The 21824-nt window shown below is 35.2% G+C and overlaps 2 protein-coding genes across 2 annotated transcripts in view; one reads left to right on the top strand and one right to left on the bottom strand.

Moving 5' to 3' along the window:
* Positions 1–6760, bottom strand: part of appl2 (adaptor protein, phosphotyrosine interaction, PH domain and leucine zipper containing 2) — a 15336-nt gene extending 8576 nt beyond the window's left edge. Inside the window, exons 1-11 of the mRNA XM_082159109.1 lie at positions 6607–6760; positions 5273–5371; positions 3875–3934; positions 3699–3770; positions 3285–3372; positions 2625–2666; positions 2463–2521; positions 2244–2390; positions 970–1052; positions 726–878; positions 452–640 (exon numbers count right to left, since the gene is read on the bottom strand). Of these exons, the coding sequence (XP_082015235.1) occupies positions 452–640; positions 726–878; positions 970–1052; positions 2244–2390; positions 2463–2521; positions 2625–2666; positions 3285–3372; positions 3699–3770; positions 3875–3934; positions 5273–5371; positions 6607–6663 (1049 nt within the window). The 5' untranslated portion in view covers positions 6664–6760. The remainder of the gene's footprint in view (positions 1–451; positions 641–725; positions 879–969; positions 1053–2243; positions 2391–2462; positions 2522–2624; positions 2667–3284; positions 3373–3698; positions 3771–3874; positions 3935–5272; positions 5372–6606) is intronic.
* A 1133-nt stretch (positions 6761–7893) lies between these two features.
* c25h12orf75 (chromosome 25 C12orf75 homolog) lies at positions 7894–20120 on the top strand. Its single transcript, XM_082159163.1, is given in 6 exon segments — positions 7894–8162; positions 8164–8221; positions 13660–13681; positions 16625–16660; positions 16779–16858; positions 19124–20120. Coding segments are annotated over 6 exon segments (291 nt in total). The 5' UTR covers positions 7894–8072; the 3' UTR covers positions 19129–20120.
* The last annotated feature ends 1704 nt before the right edge of the window (positions 20121–21824 follow it).

The following is a 21824-nucleotide window of genomic DNA, read 5'->3' as shown; positions in this document are numbered from 1 at the left end:
AGGTTCTATCTCCAGTAGATTCAATATCCAACCAAAATCAAAAATCCAATCAAGCTGTGTGCTTGTATTATAAATATATAAATTGATTAAAATCAATGGTTATATACATTTATTCTTTGAAATGTGGGGTTTTATTTGTAAAAGTGGAGATAGAACCTTATAATTCCAAACAGAATCAGAGCTCTCAGAATTATAAGGTTCTATCTCCATTTGGGCCATCTTAAAAAATCCCATTTCCAAATGTGCCAGGATTTTGATATTCTATCCTCAAAGTACCTGTAGGGTGATGGTCTTGTTGAGCTATAATAGTAGATTATACTACATAACAGTTTTGCCAGCTGGGATGTAAAAACTTTGATGCTCAATATCTCAGAACTACCCTAAACGGAGATAGAACCTTATAATTCTAAGCTCACGATTTGACACATTCAAGGTTCACAGGTTTCCGTACGTTTTGCCGTTGGGTGAAGTGATCTGGAAGCAGTATCGCCGGTCCTCACACTCCACGGCCATGACAGAACTGTTGTCCAGATCCAGAACCATCCCGCCAGCCACTGCGCCCCGCGGCTGACACATCAGGTTCCCCCCCTGCGTGAAGAAGAACAGCCTGTCCCACGCCGTGGTCACCAGCCCCGTCTTACTGCGGGACACAGAGCTCAGTGTGTTAAACCAGACACCTCGCCTGCGAACTTCACCAAATCTGACCGAGCTCGAGTGACCCGTACTTCCTGATGTTGAGGTAACCGGCTTTCTGGATGAGGGCGCGATTCACGGGGACGTGATGGTGATCCGGCATGTAGACAGTGTCATCCACGGACAGGAGCTCTCTCTGAGACGAGCGCATGACCTCTGCCTCGACCTCTAACTGAGACTCAATGCTGAAGCAGAGACAGAGAGTGTGAGGGAATCACAGACAATCCTCACACACATGTGTGTGTGTGTGCTCTGAAATAAAGACATGTCCTTTACCTCCGATTCATGCTGGAAACTGAGCTTAGAAAACTGTCCATCTTCTTCGACACCAGCTCCATCCCTCTCTTAAAGAAATGTACCTGTGGAAAACCAAACAGGATTGAAGATTATTCAGATACACTGATTCTAATGCACATATATAACACTTAGCCAAAAGTCCCGATGTCATGCATGAGAGCTGATGTTGGACACGATGCAAAGGATCCGCACAACCTCGAGTGTCTAATTTATTTATTTATAACAATATGATAAAAAGACACCAATGTACAAGAAATAACAAAAAAAATATTTATATAAATATTTATATTTATATAGAAGATATCAAGCAAATAAAATAGTATGTTTGAAATTATTTTCTGTAGTAGTATAAATAATATAAGAATTTTATTATTTAAAAAAATATTTTTCATTTGTCTACTTAGAATTGAATATGAAAAAATAAAATATTTATATAAATATTCATATTAATATAAAAGAAAAGCAGCATTTAACATTATTATTTTAATAAGTAATATAACTAACAAATTTTTTTTTTATTAAAAATAAAATCATTCATTTTCAAATTTCTTCACTGATATTCAATATAATGTTCAGGAAATAACTGAGTTACTATTAAAATAAATATTAATCTTTAAAAAGAACACAATTAAAACAATAATAGAATTTTTATTCATATGAATATTAATAATAATAATAATATTAAAATAAAATACCAAGCAAAATAACATTTTATTTTTGAAATTATTATTTTAATATCTTAAAATATTTAAAAAATAATTTATTTTCACATTCTTCTATTTGGAATTTAACACAATGCTCTGGAAATAACTGAATTAATATTAAAATAAATATTAATATAAATTTAAAAACGCATATAATTTAATTACATTTTTTTATTTGATCATTTTTTTTACTATTTGAATATATTTTATTATAAAAATACAAAACACTCATTCATATTAGTAATAATAATAATAATAATAATAATAATATTTTAAAATACCAAGCAGAATAAAACTGTATTTTTGAAATTATTATTTTAATATCTTAAAATATTTTAAAATAATACATTTTTAAATTTGTCTTTTCAGATAAAAAAAAAAAAAGAAGCATCAGTATATTGTTATTGAGCAACATTTTCGAGAATATCAACTATTTCTTCATACAGCCCACCACTAGACGACATGCATTAATGGATGTGTTGTTCAAACGTAGCTCATCCAGGAGAGTGTGAAGCAGTGTGTAGCAGTGTGTGACGGCGAGTGTCAGACCTGAGCGTGTGTGAATCCCAGCATGGGCTCCAGCATGGCCACTTTCTTCCTGTACTGGAGCGCGTTCAGAGCGCAGTAATACTGCATGGCGGCCTGATGCTGCTTCCTGCGGGAGTACGCCACCTCTCTCACCACCTCGGCTTTAACCTGTCGACACACACATCTAACTCAGTGCTGGACTCTCTCACACAACACATCCGCATTTACATCAATATTCACCTTTTCATTCTCTCTCTTCTTAGGTAGACGACTGTACTTCACCATGGCAGCTTCATGCTCTGGAGAGATAAAGAGAGACAGAATGTGATGTGATTTTCATTCAGCATATAAATATTCTATCACCCACTAATAATAAATAAAGAGAAATTATTAACTTCATACCGTCACTGGCAATGCCGAATATCTCCTTCAGTGTGCTGATCTCTGAAAACAAATTCATCACAGCTTTTTAAAATTTTAGGTTGAGGTCAGATAGTCTGACACTTCACTGGATCATATCATCGAAAACACGATTTTCACTTTTGAAAAACATATAAAAAAACATATAAAAGGTATTTAAATAAATAAATATAAGAATCTTAAAGGTACGGTAAACATCAGAGGGATGGTGAAAATACTCATGAAATTATTAAAGAAACATTGATTTTATAAATATTTTTATAAAATAAATATATTTTATTAATAAACATTTAATACAATAATTTTTATTTGTCTGCTTAAAATTTAATTTGATAAAATAGACACCAATGTTCAAGAAATAACTGAATCAATATCAAAATTAATATCAATATTAATTTAAATACAAGAAAAAAAATTGTGTTTTTGAGATTGTTATTTTAATAAGTGTAATATACATAATATAATAATTGTATTATTAAAAATAAAACAAATCTAATTTGTCCACTTTTGGAAATAACTAAATTAATATTAAAATTAATTAAAAAAAATTTAATTCAATTATTATTATTTTTGAATTAATATTAAAATATATAAAAAACGCTACAACAGTGAAGAGCACGATCTTTGAAGCGAGTGTCGCACCCGTAAGGTCCTTCTCTCTGAACCGCACCATGGGAAACACCATCTTATCAGCGATCTGTGTGGCCAACTCATTGTGCAGAGAGTTCAGCTAGAGAGAAAGTAAAATAGATTTGTTATTCAAATATTTATTAAATATTACTGTGGTGTGTTTTGACAGTAATGTCACACTGAATTGTTGCCGCTTTACATTATAATCTGAATAATATGAACTTAAATCCTGCAGTATTTGAGGCAAATGATGAAGGTCATGTGATCTCGCTGAAGGTCATATGATCAGGTGATCTCGCCATCTTGGCAAACATCAAACAACCAGCATGAGGGAAACAGCCAACACCAGCTGCCACACGACTGATGGACTCGTTCTGACAGACACACACACACACACACACACACACACCGCAGGAGTCTCCTCACCTCTTCCACGCTTTTGGCGAAGTGCTGTAAAGTGTTGATCACCTCTTCATCGCCTTTCGCCAGAGCAAAATTCTGCACTCACAAACCATCAGGACAGATTTATTGATAACTCATCTGATATTCAGACGTTCCCAGAACTCATCGTGGCTGCTAATGCACAAGTAAAAAGCGCTCACCTGCTTCTCATACTCCAAGAGCTGCTTAGAAAGCTGTTCGGTCGCCAGAGCCATTTCATTCTGCGAACAGGAAACCCAGTTAGTCAGAGGAAGAATCAGAGCCAGCACCAGTTAGTTTGCATGGGGATCTTTCTGAGGAAACAAGCTTTTAAAGGGGCTTATTTTATTGACTTTTATTATATAAAATTATTAAATATAAAGTAATATTTACATAAATATTTATTTTTAACTATGTTCATATCATTTTTATAAGCCAAACAGAAGATAATTATGTATAATCCAAAAATATAGATTATATAGATCATATGTATGAATCATGGTTTATACATTTATTCAGGATTTATGAAGATAAATTCAGACTTTTAACTATACATTTAGGATTTGCATTTACATATTCAGGATTAATAACTATATATACAAACCTATAACTATATATATATATATATTCAGATTTTTCCATGTATTCATGGTTTACATTTATTTTGAGTTATATTCAGATTTACATCCATATATTTACATTTATATATTCAGATTTATAACTGTACATATTCAGATATGCATATGTATATTCAGATTTGCATCTTTATATTCTGATTTGCATTTATATATTCTGAGTAATAACTACATATTCAGATTAAAAAATAAATATTTATAAATTCACATTTACCAACTTTATATTCAGAGTTTATAAATATGTATGAAGATTTCATATAATTATTTCCTGTTTGGACCTTCATAAAATATATTTACATTTAATGATTCAGAGTTTGCAATACATTTAAAGGGTTAGTTCACCCAAATATGAAAATGATCATTTCAGAGGTCACTCTTCCGCTGGAACTCATGTACGGCCGTTTCCAGAAGTCAGTCATTATAGTTTATAAAGTTATAAATATAGATATTTTTCATACAAAAATGTTATGGCCTTCAAAAACTCAGGCTCTATTCACTGCCATTATAAAGCTTGGAAGCGCCAGGATATTTTTAATATAACTCTGATTGTGTTTGGCTGAAAGAAGAAAGTCATTTACACCTAAGATGGCTTGAGGGCGAGTGAATTATGGGATAATTTTCATTTTTGTCTCTTTGACATTTATAATGCGCCATATTTCCAAGGATAACAGCATAATCAGTTGAAAATAACGCAGGGTCGGACTTTGAGTTAGGATTTGATCGATTGTAGATGCTGTGATACTATTGGTTATTATTTTCTCCCCGCCCCTGAGGCCTCGATGACATCAGCAGAAAAGAAAATCAGTTTCATTTTGCAAACTTTTTTCTTTAAAATACCATGCACTGATAAATCGTGATCAATAAACAGAATATTTATTTAGATATAGTAAATTTCGATTTTATGTTGCCTCCACTGTTGAAGTCAATGTGAACGTGTGTGTTTACCTGTGCTCCAAACACTCTCTGCATAGACTGGAGCAGCTGGTTTGTGTAGTTCGTGAGAGTGCCTGCATCCTCTTCAAACACACTGAGCAAGGACCGCGTCTGCCACAGAAAACACACGATATTCACACAGTGTTAAATGTGCTGAGCATGCGTGCAGCGTAAGGCATGCTGGGTGTATCCACAGGTGTGTTCTGTCAGGGATCCGGACTGACTTCTGGGTGTGTTTCCAATGCAAACAAAGCGACTGGCCGGGCGGAGCAGCTGTGGGTTCATAATCTCAAACAGAGCATTATGGGGTATGACTCAGACACATAACTTGTGCGTATAAAGTAAATTATTAGTTCACTGAGAATATCACAAGTATGTGGGAACGGCTTCACGGTTTGAACGGCAATAACATAGCATGCGAATTAGGCCTAATTATGATTTTTGCATAGCTAATAATAATCAAAACCGGTTGCAAGACAGTGTACAGTGTTACGTCAATGTTTTTTGTGTGTTTCACCTTATGTCTCACATGCTGATCTGATGTCTCTGATTATTTGTTGTTGTTTCTGATCTGCCAGTGATGTCTCAGTACTGATACCGGTAACACTTTATTTTACAGTGTCCTTGTTACATGTACTTACCATAGTATTAACAGTAAATTATGCATCATTACATGCAACTAACCCTCAACCACATCCTAATCCTACCCTAACCCTATAGTAAGTACATACATGTAGTTGCTTAATATTACTCTGAATTTAAATACATAATTACACTGTAACAATGACACCTTAAAATAAAGTGTAACCCTGATACCATATAATAGATCTGATACAGCATATGTGATCTAATGTATCGAGATCAGACTTTTGTGGGTTTTACCAACTAAACAACATCTCACTCCTCCCATAAAGGCCCCTCCATTCACAACTCCACTGCCAGCAAAACATTTACAGCTTTAAAGCACCAAAGCCGAAAATAAGACGCGCGTTTGTAGCGTCAGATGCACGTATGTTTGACGCGCGTCTCTCATTTATAAACATATGATCAACATACGTGCAGGATGTGTCTCGTGGCTCATCTATGGCTCTTATCTAGGAATAAAACCCTTTGAATAATAAACTATGCAAGCAGTTATATAAACTTAACGAGCTGAGGTGATCCTCTACTTAATCGTGCACTTAAATTGATGTTTTATTTAGATTAGCTCGCACATATGCTTTGCGACAAGCGACATAACGCGCGTCTCGACAGCCGCATCATCAGTTTTGCAACGCAAAACGCACAAAACCGAACAGTTATGAGTGCTAAAACATTGAACAAAGATCCATAATGCAACTGTTTACCTGCGGACTGTCCTGCAGGGCCTCCTCGAGTAATAATTTGTGGTGTACGGCAGGCATCTTTCGCGTCGGAGACAGTGAGAATGGAATAAAAGGACGAGGACTACATTTCCCAGCATGCAGCTGCTCAAATACGAACCGGAACTATTTTGGTTGCATGCTGGGAAAAGCAGTCCTCTTTACTGGGCATGACTCTGCTTCAAAAATACACGTGAATAAAGCATACATAATAATAATAATGGTAAAGTATATTGCCATTAAAAACGAGGTTTAACTCAAAACAAAGATAAAGATTGTTTTTTGGAGTTGAAAAGTTTCCTGACTTCTATCCCACAATACCCTCTGCTGGACTACTGGTATATTGTCACTTTTTGAAAATACCATTTTATTTTTTCCTTTTGTACAATTAGGGTTTATTTAGGGTTTATATACACATAAGTTTTTCACTCACATAGCCTACGAAGGCAGTAAAAACATTTGAAATGTATCAGTTCTGCATTTACAGTTATTTCATGATCTCTATGTTTTTCATTAAGATTATGACATAATTCTCAGTTCACAATAGTCCTAATGAACTCCTAATAGAAACTTCCATTCTGTCCAGAGTTTGATCATGTGCCACAAATCATCAGAAAGTTCAGAAGCGGATGGGAGACTCGAGCGGCCCCTGAGAGGCTCCTACTGCTGTCATAACAAACATCTCTTTGTGAACACCTCAAGGCTAAGCGCTCGTGATCCCAGACCTTTAAACCCAGAAACCAACATCTGTGTGTCCACCATTTGTCATCAGCCTAGTCCAAACAATATCTTACTAGAATTCCTAAAAAAGGAGACAGACAAACCAGATAGATAGACATACAGACAGACAGATTGATCTAATTAATTTTATTACATATTTATTCATTTGAATAATAAATATGTTTATTATTTTTTCTTGCTTTTTACAGTTTCTGACCTGTGATTTGTTTTAAATTATGTTTTTATTACAAACATAAATAATTTATAATATATATAATTAAGTTTTTTGATTAATTTTATTACATTATAGCTGGCTTTTTATTGTTTTGGTTGTATTTTGATTTCGTTAAAATATTAAATTGTCATATATTTTCTTAATAAATTATAAATGTAAATTATTTTTTTAAATGTATTCTATTTTTAATTTAAAATGTTATTAAATTTGTATTGATTTTTATTATTTATTTATTAATTTTAATAATATTTTCTCATTATTTACTTGCGTTTACTTTTAGTATTGTATTTATTTATTTTAATATATTTACATGCTGACCTGTTAAGTTTTTTATTTATTGGTACGAGCATGCCTGTTTGGACGGAGTTCCACTGGAGGCTGGCCACACCCCCTTCTGTTACCACGGCAACTCTATCAGGGTGGAGGAGAGGACGAATCATGTGAGGCTCGGGCATCTCTCTCTCTCTCTCTCTCTCTCTCTCTCTTTCTCTGCAGAATGATCGAGGCTGCGTTCAAGGGAGCTCGTGCATCACATCAGCGCCGTCCTTCACTCATCCGTCCTCCAAAGCAGACACGGAAGAAAACTGTGTGTTCATGCCAAAATGGGATGTGGAAATTCCTCTGCCACCAGCACGACAGCAGGAGGTGAGTGAGTGAGTGTGTGTGTGTCTGTGGCTCACTTACTCGCGCGCTGCTTTTTATCAATGGACGTGTCATGTTGTGGATTCTAGCGCGTGCGCGCGCCGTCGGATGTTTAATTTAGCGATCTGTTTTGTCCTTAAACACTTGATTTCTGGAGGTTAAAGTTCGTGTGGGAGCCTGATGAAGTCTCGTACCTGTGGGGACCTCGTGTCCTCCTCGGTTATTAGCAGAAGCGGATGTGGAGGAATGTTCCGTTAGTCTCAGGTGAAGGATCTGATCGTCATGGAGATTTCATCCCTCACGTCTAATATGTATTCAGGTCAGATCTGAGCTTATAGACTTGATGAAGAGAGCGTGTGTGAGCGGCGCGCGCTGGAAAGAAAAAACAGAGATCTCTTTAGCATCTCAATCGTTTCTATCCTCTTCTCTATAGAGGTTTAGAAGAGATATTAAACTGTGCTTAGATTCGACCAAAGTCTGAATCAGAAGTCAGAGATCTCAATATGAACTCAAACATTTGTCATTATTGGCATTGATGGTTCCATGAAGAACCTTTAATATCCATGGAACCTTTCAATTGCTCAAAAGGTACTTTATAGTGGAAACAAATGTTTTTTAGATTAAAATATTCTTAACACTAAGACATTTTTTTTTTTTTTTTTAAGAACCGTTCATTGACTGCCTTGGTGGAAAAGGGGGATGAAAGGTTCTTCTAGAAAAAAAACAAAAAAAACTTATGCAACCTTTATAGCTTTGTACTCTTACTTTTTGTGTCTTTTTTTTAAGGAGAAACAACATTTATATTTAGCTGAAACATAGCTGAGAACACCATTATGTGTCCTGAGCTATGAAAGAGCAATATTTGAGCAATAAATGTTACATGAACAAGCCTGGACTTTGATAATCGGACGCGAGAACAGCTGGAGATGATTCAGCTGTCATGAATTTAAATGTGCAGAGAATTTAATTTCAAAATGCTTCATTGGTAATCAGCATTTCTCATTGAATTGCAAACTGGACGTAAGAAGAGTGTAACAGCTATGCTCTGTTTTATTATCATGATGTTTAGGTGTCCCTGTTTGCCTGCTGTGTTCCTTATACAGTTAGTTTCCCTGGTTGTTAATTAGTTCCCACACCTGGGTTTCAAGGATCTGTGCTGAATTGGTTTGCATCTTACCTTAAGGACAGAACTGTTTCTGTTTATTTGGGGAAATGTTTCTCATCTCGTTCTCAAATCTCCTAAGGTGTTCTGCAGGGCTCTATTCTGGGTCCTCTTCTTTTTGCCTTATATATGCTTCCTCCACTCGCTCATATTATTCAGAAATACAATTATCATATTATATGCCGACGACACTCACACTGTAAAAAATGGATCATGAGTCTTGTAATTTTCATTTAAAAAACTGAGGTGATCATTAAAAGTATTATGTATATTTTATTAAGAAAATTGTGGTTCAGTGTTCTGTTGAAAATATTGAGAACATTTCACTAATAACACCAAGAGAGGCATTTTCCTATTTTTTTTTAAGGAAACATACACAATTTTAAGGCTTGAATTGAGGAACTGATAATCCTCATTAAATTAAGGAAAAGGCTACCTATTTATTTTAAGAGAATTAGCTCATTTATGCGGTTTTATATAGAGACACCATTGTTTGTTCCCAGCATGCTTTGCACATGGCTGGAAATAGAGAGTAAATCTTGAAATTAAGTGTTATTTCATGTGTTTTTGAGTAAAGGGAAACATCTGTTAATGTTTAATGTTCAGGTATGTTTGACATTTGAAAGAGTTTCTATTATGTTAAAGTTTTGATCATTACCATTGTGCAGAAGAGTAGGACTTATGGTTAGGTTGTGAATAACTACATTTTTTTAAATATTCTGAAGCATGTTGTTTCATACATGCAACAATAACTCTGCTAATGATAGTGCAGTAACAAGTTTGATTCTGTGCTTTCCTAGCAGCATACAGTCTTTATATAAAACAAAATATCTCAAAGTTAAATATAAACAGGTCATATCCATTCACTTGACTTCACACAATTTTGAGAATAAAAAATACTTCAAATAAAAAAGCACATTTCACTAAAATTTATTATGTCATAGACTAAATAAATTAGGGCATTTTACATGATTTATTCAGGTGGATTCCATGAATGAAATCAAGCTTTAACTACTCAAAAATAGTATGTGTAATATTGTTACCATAATTTTTTTAAGTAAATAGCAGTAAAAATTTTTACAGCTTTATTTCTTCTGTTAAAAACAACAACGCTTCTGTGTCTAATCTGTTTGCATTTCTTCAAGAAATTAAATTATGGATGGACTTACAGTTAAATAATGATAAAACTGAAAGAATTGTTTTTGGCCCAACAGCTCCGTTCTTTCAGTTAAGATCAGTTGCTAAAATCAAGAAGATGCTTTCTATGAAGGACCTTAAAACTGCAATTCATGCTTTTATAACATCAAGATTGGATTACTGTAATTCACTCTATCTGGGTTTGCCTAAATCAGCTCTGAAACGGTTGCAATTGGTGCAAAATGTGGCATCCAGACTATTGTGTCTGGCACTAGAACACACAAGCACATTACTCCAGTACTCGCCGTGTTGATTTGAAGATTCTGCTCTTTGTTTTTAAAGTTTTACAGTATATTTGTAATGTCCTCACTCTGCATATTACCTCTAGATCTATTCGGCCTTCTAGTCAATTTCTCCTCTCAGTCCCTCGTTCACATTTTTAAACTAAAGACGACCAGGCTTTTGCTGCGGCCGCTCTTCTGGAATAGTCTTCCCCTTCTATTTCTAGGTTTAAATCCTCTTTGAAGACCCATTTTTATTCTTTATGTTTTAATTCTGTTTGAGAGTGTAACATTTTCATTTGTCTTTTTGTTTTTTTCTTGGTTACGTATGTTTTAAGTTTGTTTTACACTGCACTTTGGTTTTAACATGTCTTTTTTAAATGTGCTTTATACATTAATAAACTAAACTAAACTAAACTAAACAGCTGTTGCGTTTGACATTGATTACACTTCTCATGTATTTAGACAATGCGTTTCCTTACTTCCTTTGTCCGGTATGGTCAATGTTAATGCGGTTGTGTGTACGTTATCTCCTGGGATCTCCTGGTTCTGATATGGACTTATTATTACAGACTGTTTTTGTTCCCTACTCCTTTTGTTGTGTGCAACCAACAAGCATCACTGCAACCAACCGTGAGAAAAAGAGCCAAACAAAATTAACTTTGGTCAAAAATATAATTAGCCTGTCCTGAGAGAGAAAATTATGAATGATTGACAGGTGAGATGTCAAAATAGTGGCATCCATCACTACTAAACAGAGAGAATGGAGCCTAAATAATATATATATATTGCTCAGATGATGCTCTTCAGACCTCTGGAGACTTATTGGAGATCTCAAGTGCCAACTTTATGTTTTATCCTAGCATAAAACATTAAAAAGGACGCATAGTGATTCTATAAAATGAATGTGGATAAATCACTTACTCTTGGAAGAATTTGATAAGAAATGTTTGAGTTCATACGTAAAATAAAGGTTTCAAATAATGAAGAACCTTCAACATCCATGGAATCTTTCCATTCAAAAGGTTATTTATAGTGGAAAAAGGTTCTTTAGAATTATTTAATTGTTCTTCACACTAAGGAAAAAAATATATATTTTAAGAACTGGTTTCACTGAAAGGTTCTTTGGGGAACCCAAAATGGTTCTTCTATGGTATTGCGGATTCGTGGCGAAAACACCCTTTTTTAAGAGTTTATTGAGATCTTTTGAATGCAGACTTTGGTATCTTGGGTTCTTTTTCTCAGGAGAAACATCTGAGAAAGAGTTAATCAAAAGCTTAATTTCTTCTCATTGTTATCTAGAAGAAACAACTGAACCAGAAAAGAGACTTTTTTCTTTTATGAATGTGTACTGCCTTTGAGGAGTAAGATGTCAAGATGGAAGGTTGTTTCACGACCCGACACAACTGACCTGGTTTCTTAGCTCGGTTGTCCCGAGGACAAGAAAACACTCAGAGAAAAGCCTTCGGTGAAAGAGTTTTCAGGTTATGCATGAGTCTAAAATAAATGACTGAATCCTCTAAAACAAAGAGGATAAACACACTTTAAATATGTCAAAACTCCTCAGTTGATTCTGTCAAACGACTGCTAAGCATTGAGACTTTAATAAAGACGAGTGAGAGAGAGAGAAAAGACACTGTACAAATGAACGTTTGTAATCAAAGAATTGAACTGCGGCGCAGACTGAATAAAACTGCTGGAAACATCACTCTTGTGACCACTAAAATCAATACAGGCATAGAAAGAATGGAATCTGATTTTAAAAAAACAAGTCAATATCGTTCTTCTTCTGTGTGGTTTGTGTGTCCAAAAACAGTGGGATTTTGTTCTCTAAAGAGGGTATTATACAACATTTTTGCATCAATATTTTCCCCTAGAAGTTTACTTATAAAGTAACTCAAGGTTTCTTCCACTAAAAAGAAATCTAAGTAAAAGATTACGATTCGCTGCTACACACACACACACACATTTAGTTTTATTTAAATAAAAGGAAATATGTATGCATGTATGGATGGATGGATTGATGGATGGACGTTGTCAAAATGATCCCGTACACAAAGAACTGCGGAAATGACTTAAAACGCTGTATTCTGCTGCCAGGCCAGTAGATGGCGATGTCACTTTGTAAAGAAACGCACGCATGCGCATGACGTCACCGTTTCACAAATTCGTGTTTCTGTAGTTTACACTGAGACGATATCGTAAAAAAAACACACAAAAAAACAAGTTGAAATGAAAGGCTAAAACACATAAAAAGTTTTCAGTTTTTAGTTGAAAACGGTGTCGTGTAAACGCCCCCTTACAAACATACTCCAGCATCATCAAACAAACAAACAAAAGGACGGTAAAGGCATCTAAAGGAAGCAAGAAAGGTTTAATGGTTAAGTCCAAGAGGATATTTAATTTTAACAACCTAAATATTCCAGATGTGCATCGCTTTCGTGACGCGTTTCAAAGTCATGTTCTCCTACAAATAAAAATAGATAAAAGGACAGTCAGTCACACTGAAAATATGGATTGCCAAAAACGGCTTTTAAAGATCTGTTCTCTGTAGTGGAGACTAGCTTCAGAGAATTAAGCATCATCTGTGTGATGTTCAGCTCTTCTGCTCTGTGTTGATGATGTCCGCCCTTGATTGACAGCAGGGCATGTGTGATTTATGCAATATGTCAGGCTGAAGCTGAAGAGGCCTGTTGACCTCTTGTCAGAGGACACAATTATTAATTAAAAGTGTATATATATATATATATATATATATATATATATATATATATATATATATGACTGCTTAATGTTGACCTAAAACATAAATTATTTAAATTATTTAAAAGGTAAATTATACTTTCTTCTTTGTCTTACAGGTCCAGAAGCTGCCAAGGACGTGTGAGTAATTTAATTCACGACATACCTAAACATACCATATTCACGAATCTGAGCCACAGAATGAATGTCACGACCAATAACATCCGACAGAAATTAATAACAGCACAAATGCGGAGCGCTGAGCTGAATTCATTACTGAACAGCTCAACAAGTATATGTGCACAACAAATACACACAGACATATTTCACTGAATCCTGGGGGAGAATCACTCGGCCTGTTCCTGCTAGCCGTTCAGCGGCTTTTGTGGTGCACATGGGCCCCTGAGGGTCCGATCGCATGCTACCCAATCAACAATCATTACCCATCCCCCCTCCACCCAACGCCTGACACCTCACAGTTTACTGACAGAAACAGCAGACGGCAACCGTGCCATCGGTGGAAAAACGCCCGAGCGTGTTTAGACAGCAGATTTCTGTTATGACATCAGCGTGCTACTTCTTTTTGAAGTGCTTTTAGCATTTAACATCTATAACAGGATACAGAGGAGCTGAATAAATTCTCACCGTGTGAAATATTTAATGATTTTCCACTCTCGATGCGAGCCGAAATGAACATGCTGTCGCTCACTGTGAGTGAAACAATTTAGCTTTAGATTGGATTTCATGAGTTAAATATTCAAAATCTCCATAGTGAAATAGAGAAAGTGCATATTTAATTTGATGTGAGTGAAAATTAAGTAATTTTAACGTCACCATGAAATTCTTATTTTTTATGAAATATTGCAGTATTTAATCTAAATAACTGCCCCTCCCTCTTCCAGCGACATCTTGGCTTCATCCAAAATCATCTGATATTGCACACTCTGTACAGATAAAATGTTGCCAAAATAATTCCAGCTCACATGGCTAAAGGATAAATTGGCACATGGCACATGGGAAGGATAAATAATTCTGTATTATAAATGTTAAGGCCAGACAAGTAATTTGTTGAGGTCAATTTGTAAAGAAAGACACGCCTGCGCACATATATATTCAAAACTTGCGTTTTTTAAGTTTGCTCAGAGATAACCTTTTTTTTTTTTTTTTTTTTGGCTTGCACCTTGGAACATGTTTAAAGGTTTGCGTTCTCGAGCCACTAGGCACTGTTTTGTGCGGATGGGCGGCCGGAGCGCGTTACGGGTTTTTCTGTCAGAACGTTGTCGTGTTAGCGGCCCCTATTTAATAACTAATGATCTTCGCAACGGAAGTGAATCAATCAATCAAAACTAACTTTAGCTGGACAATAACTTTATTCTAGAGCTGCTATAAAGCCAAAACAATCTCTGTTACTTTAATGACCTATTATCAATGTAAAGCTGCTTTGAAACAATCTATATTGTTAAAAGCGCTATATAAATGAAGGTGACTTGACTTGACTGGTAGGTCACATGATAATGACAACATGGCGAATGTAGTACATCCAGATTACATTCATACTACACACACATTCATAATATAGAACACATTTTTTTAGCGATCATTAAAGGCACAATATGTAACTTTTTTGCTTTAAAAATAGCAAAAATCACTATATCTATGTTATATATATTTTTTTTTAGTTGTGTACTTACATTATCCCGACTGTTTCCAACAACTTTCAAACCAGGAGAAATTTGTAATTTAATTCGAGAAACGTCCCGTTTCTTTATTTCCGTTTTGTCGCCGTCAATGGCGTCATATCCGCGTTGTCCCTGGTTTCCGCTCGTACTGCCATGGCAACCAGAGCCCTCTGATAGTAACCAAAGCGACTGACGGTAGTTCGCAATGTCTATTTGCACGCTGTTGTTGTTTCGGTCAAACATTATGGACCATGGCAAGCAGACTTTGGATACAAAAGGAGAACTAAAACGAGAATCAATATCAGAGCGGTGTTTTCGAGATGCCTAGAGCTCCCATAGACAGTATATAAACGAGAGCTCCACGTCCGAGACTTCGACCGCTTCTACATGTACTTTATTAAACAGGTGAGCACATTTACATAAAACTAATCAATGTTATATAGCTCAACATGATGAAATGTTAGAATATGATCTGTATGTTATTCTAATGTTGATCTAGCTTACTGCTAGTCTCATACAGACAAACTAACACATACATTTCAACACATTCAAATGCAGTTTAGTGTGATAGTGTAATGTTAGACCAAGTGAAACAGCGCTGCGTTACCTCACAAGTTTAATTTGTCTAATAAACTGACCTGTGACTGTGAGTAGTAATTCTGCACTCGCGTGTAACGTTAGTTCAGTCGCGTGTGGAGCTGATAGCTGTCACTTAGCAATCCCGAACTGCTTCATATCACAGTCATGATAAAAGCATTGATGTATTCAGTCATCCATAAACATTATTAGATCCATAGATTAGATCGGTCGGCTTGACGTTGACGACAAGATCCATAATTCTTAGCAAATGTTGCGTCATCAAACTACGCCTTTGTTATTGTAAATAGGTTAGCGACCCCTAGTGGCGAAAAATTCCATACTGTACGTTTAAGTAATTACTTATTCAAAATAAGTACCTACTCAAGAGAGAATGTGATTTCATTTCGAACGCAGCCCTCTTCTCTTCTCTGATGATGCGTTTACCATCCTGAGGGCGGGGCAAACCACACCATCCAATCAATTCCTCATGAGCAAAATCAAGTCACACATTTCATGGTGAAGGAAAGAAAATGCATTTTCAGTGGACAAAAAAACATTTATTGTGAAAATTGAATGTGCGCTGAAATCTATTGAACAGGCTGTTCAATAGCATACCTTGCTCTTACTAGAGTCCATCAACATGGTCTTGAGATGAAAACTGCTTCTGAATACGGTATGTTTTGATGAGTCTTTTGTGAGGTATATCTTTTTGAGCAGAGAGGAAACACTGACATAAAAACCTACAGAGTACATGAGAGAGCATGTATTGAAATCTGACAGATGTGTCAATCACAGAGATGGCTTCATCTTTATTCTCTTGATGCAGGACAGAAGAAACTTTACCAGATGATGAGAAACGAAGGTTAGACGGTCTTTTGAAAACATAATACATACAGAACGATGAAAACATCTATATGAGACTGAATCAGGACCATAATAATGGATGTATAGCGTGTGAGATCTGACTTTGTGTTGTGCAGGAACTATGGAGGAGTGTATGTGGGCCTTCCTGCAGATCTGACCGCAGTAGCTGGCAGCCAATCAAAATCCACACGTAAAGGTGAGGAGGACATTCAAAGAAAGAGACCTTTAAAGAACGGTAATGACAGTCGTTTCTGTTTGTTTTGGTCTTTTGTCTATTTTACGCGACCAGACCAAACATTTGCTTCTGCTGTAATGTTGAATGTGTACTTTTCAATAACAACTAATATACAGTGGTGGCCAAAATTATTAGAACGGTAAGATTTTTTAATGTTTTAAAAGAAGTCTCTTCTGCTCACCAAGGCTTCATTTATTTGATCCAAAATACTGCAAAAACAGAAATATTGTGAAATATTTTTTTACATGAATTGTTTTCTATTTCTATTGAATATATTTTAAAATGTAATTTATTCCTGTGATCAAAGTTGAATTTTCAGCATCATTACTCCAGTCTTCAATGTCACATGATCCTTCAGAAATCATTCTAATATGATGATTTGATGCTCAAGAAACATTTATTATTATTATCAATGTTGAAAACAGTTGTGTACCATTTCTTTTCAGGATTCTTTGATGAATAGAAAGTTCAAAAGAACAGTATTTATCTGAAATAGAATGCTTTTGCAACATAATAAATGTCTATACTGTCACTTTTGATCAATTTAATGCATCCTTGCTGAATAAAATTATTCATTTTAAATTATTTATTATTTATTTTAAAATTGTAAAAATGTTTCACAATATTTCTGTTTTTGCTGTATTTTGGATCAAATAAATGAAGCCTTGGTGAGCAGAAGAGACTTCTTTTAAAACATTAAAAAATCTTACCGTTCTAATAATTTTGGCCACCACTGTATATATATATAGCCTATTATTTATTATATACACATACACATGCATATGTATATATATATATATATATATATATACATATTATATACACACACACACACACACACACACAGATAGATAGATAGATAGATAGATAGATAGATAGATAGATAGATAGATAGATAGATAGATAGATAGATAGATAGATGATTTCAGTTTATACAATCTTATTTTACATGTTTAGCTTGTTACTTACACGTTAGATTTTTTTATATTACTTTAATATAACTATGTATGATGTATATATATATATATATATATATATATATACTGTATATATAGGCCTTATATATATAAAATAATTTCATATATAATATAATACTCTTTTTTTGTGTAAAAAATGGAAAGAGAAAAGTTTACATGTTGTATATTCAAATTTTATATTGTTAAATTATTTTAACAATTTAAATAATTTTAAGTCACTGAGTTGATTGTGGGACAAGCTGAGTACATGACCATCGTGAACTATCTCTGTAAAGTAGCCTACCATATAAAAGAAATAGACTTCTGAAGCCTTTATTTTATGAATAGAGAGCAATTTAATTGGTTATTTCACTGAAAAAAACATTTGTTCCTTTATAATGCATCTGGCATTACACAGCCATATACATCAACAGACAACAATATAATAACTAATGTTACCTTTTAGGCTATAATGCATAGGGGAAAAGCATGATGAAAGACCTCACGAAAACACAGTCGTGATGAAGGTCTATAATGGCTGGTTATTACCCATAATAACCCTGTGTAAAAGGAGGCAGCGTGCGAGAGGAACAGACTGCGGTATTACATTTAGATTACACAGCACAACATTACCGCACAGCTCCAGAGAGACTTCACATTACATTACTGCTTAAAAACAAGTTTAATCTTTATCTGGAGAACAGTCCCTCGACGAGTCAAAAAAAAAAAAAAAAAATTATTTAGTGTCATTAAAGGGAGAGTTCAACCAAAAATGAAAATGTCTGCCGTCAACTGTCTGGATACCAGCATTCTTCAGAATAACTGCTTTTGTGAACAGCAGTTGCCAGTCGTGCTGGTTCTCTGAACAGAGTTTAATAATACTAACACTTACTATTCTATATCTATTATATAAAAAAAATCCTTGCTACGTTTGCTGCGCTGGTCTAGCTGAGACTGGTCACGACATTTGCACATTGTTGCCCTATTGTTGATTTGACTGCTTCTATTGCTCTCGCTTTGGATAAAAGCGTCTGCTAAATGATTAAATGTAAATGTAATAAGAGTCCCGACTGCAAAAAGTGTGTGTGTGCATTTCTGACCCGTCACCTTCTCCTTAATAACTTGTTTAAAGCTGCCCAGAGAAGACAGCATGCACACTTTAGTGCATGAGTTTTCCAATTAGTGGTATCTGTTGAAGCTCAAACCAAATGTAATTGTCAGATCGCTCTTGCTGTGATATATACTAACAGCTTTTTTCCTTCTTTGGCAGACTGACAGCAGATCACATGAAACTACAAAGCTACGGCCTGTTTAGAATTCAAGCTCTGCAGTCGCTGATTTACAACGGATATTAAGATATTTGAGGATCGAGACGTTTTTTGGGGGAAAAGAAACCAGAACCACTTCGGAATGACATCACCGTGACATCATACTGGCTGGCGTACAGAAGCGTTCTGTTTGGAACACTGAGCATTATTGTGACACTGTTGCCATGGTAACCGTGGACCCCCTGACCTCATGCTCCTCACTTCCTGGTATTTTGGATTCACCATGGCAGGGCATTACCAGACACGATCAACTGTATGTCTCTGCAATAACAAGACTTTTCTGAATCTATTCCTTCGGACTTTTCTTAGACACATTAACTCAATAAAAGGATGATGTAAGTGTAACCGGTCCGACTCGAGGATCCAAGCGGGATTCGAACCGGCGTCTCCGGCATGGGAGGCCAGGGGTGTAGTAAGGTTTACACACACAGCTCTTACTAGCTTGCCTCCGTTACACTCATCCCCTAAACCTCACTCCCATCCGGGTCACGGCACCAAATGTAACCAGTCCTACTTGACCTGCTCTGAGCAGGATTTGACCCGGCATCTCCGGCACAGGAGGCGCGCGCACTAACAAGGACGCTAAACACTGCTTACTTGATTGCTTCCGTTAAGTATTTTACATGTAAGCATGAAAACATAACAACTTAGTCAAAAATGTTTAGCACTTAACATGACTAAACAAGAGCTATTGACATGACTACTAAATGGAAATAATGACATTAATATATACTGTAGTTTTCTTATACACTTTGATAGTCACATCACTATTGCAATTAACACATCTATTAATAGAATTTACTAATCAAAGAGTTCTTATATTTATTCTATTTCAGGTTATTGACCTGTGATTGTACCAATTTTTTGTGACTGATATGAATTCTGTATTTGAAATAAATAAATAAAAAATGAGATTTTAAGAAATTGAATTGGTGTCTGCATCTGGAAACAAATAGTCTATTTGCATCTACATTCTTAAAAATAAGGGTGCCAAGACAAACTAAAAACAGAGTTTTCACAGTGATGCATTGGAGGGTTTATTTGGGGTTTCCAAAGTACTTTTTAAATGTCCCATTGATGTTTATTTACATAGAGTGTAAATGGAAATATTTTGGGCTGTGTAAGTTGGTTGAGTTGAGCTACACAACCATTCAAAAGTCAGTACGATTAAAAAAAAGAACAAAAAGAAATTAATACTTTTATTTAGCAAGGATGCATTAAGTTAATCAATGGTCAGAAGCCGCGTTTCCATTACAGATTTGCACAAAACATTCGCGATAATTATTTTCTAAATGTCGATAAAAAATTATTGTGAAATGACCCCATTTCCATTAACCGATGTTATGCGACTAAAACAATGCACTAACCGTCATTTTTAATTGAAGGAGACGTAGGTGTGTTATCCAAGCATTAATGGCGAGGAAAGCCCCTTAAGAGCGCCACGTATGAGGTGTTTCTGGGTGTTTCTTCCTCATATCTGCTTCAACGTCTTGATACATTTTTGATAAAGTTTGGGAAATATTCCCTTTACGAATTGCCTGAAAAACCACCTCATGTGAGCGTAAAAACTTTTTTGCGATATATGGGAGTTTTTGTGAAAATGACTGTTTCCATTGGGTGTATGTTCAATTTGCACAATTTGAAGGGTAATGGAAATGCTATGACTACAACAAAAATCTAACTGATGATGTAGCCTAACTATGTAGATCTTGTAAAACTATGTAAACCTTTCTGACCCAAAACTTTGGAACGGGCCGGTATATTGTAGGCTATATATGATTCTTTGGCGACTGATGTTCTTGTTTCATAGGTTCTTCAGGTCAGTATTTTGATTTCTAAGTTCTTCAAAACACCAGCACATGATGATTTACAAAAGCACTAGACTAAAATGTTTTTAGTGGACGTTAAAATGGCATTAGGCTATAAATCCCTTTTGTTTCTAACTGGAATGTTTATTTTAGGAATATTACAATATACAAATTACAAACATAAATCACAGGGATGTCATTTATCATCTGACCGCTGCTCAAAAGAACCTTGGCAACAAATGCTATTTGTTTTTAGCTTTATACATGGAATTATTTACCTCAGTGGAAAACCTTGGGAGACTCCAAGTAATACAGTACTACACACACCTCTCCCCAGAAAGACGCATGATTTGAGGAATCGTCTTATAGAACAAAGTTTGTAAAAAAAATAATAACAAAAAGGCCAATAAACACGTCATCAGAGAAGCGAAGTTATTTTAATAAAAAAATATGAGGGCACGTGAATTAAAAAAATAATGATGTACAAGGATAAAAAACTGCAATATTCTATAAAAAAATATATTTTTAATTTTGATTTCATGGTGGCTTTTAGACATAACTGAGTGTGTTTAGGTGAATGTCCCACATGATGGCCATTTTGACATAATTGTGTGTGCATTTGACCATTCAAGCTCAAAAAGTCACAAAAGAGAGCTGAATTCTGTCTGAGAGGCTGCTTTCTGTGCGCATTTCAGGTGTGTCAGTCATCGCGAGCACCACATTGAGTTTATGTGCGCTTATTGCGCTTGATAACTCTTTTTAACATCATTTATGCCCCGTTCTTTATTCCTCATTCATGCATGTTTCTTTATCACTCTAAATTTTCATGAACTTT

The sequence above is a fragment of the Leuciscus leuciscus genome (genome assembly GCF_965113295.1).
Source record: "Leuciscus leuciscus genome assembly, chromosome: 25".
In the NCBI taxonomy this organism is placed as follows: domain Eukaryota; kingdom Metazoa; phylum Chordata; class Actinopteri; order Cypriniformes; family Leuciscidae; genus Leuciscus; species Leuciscus leuciscus.
The sequence above is the reverse complement of the archived record's forward strand: the minus strand, read 5'-3'. Positions and strand labels throughout refer to the sequence as shown.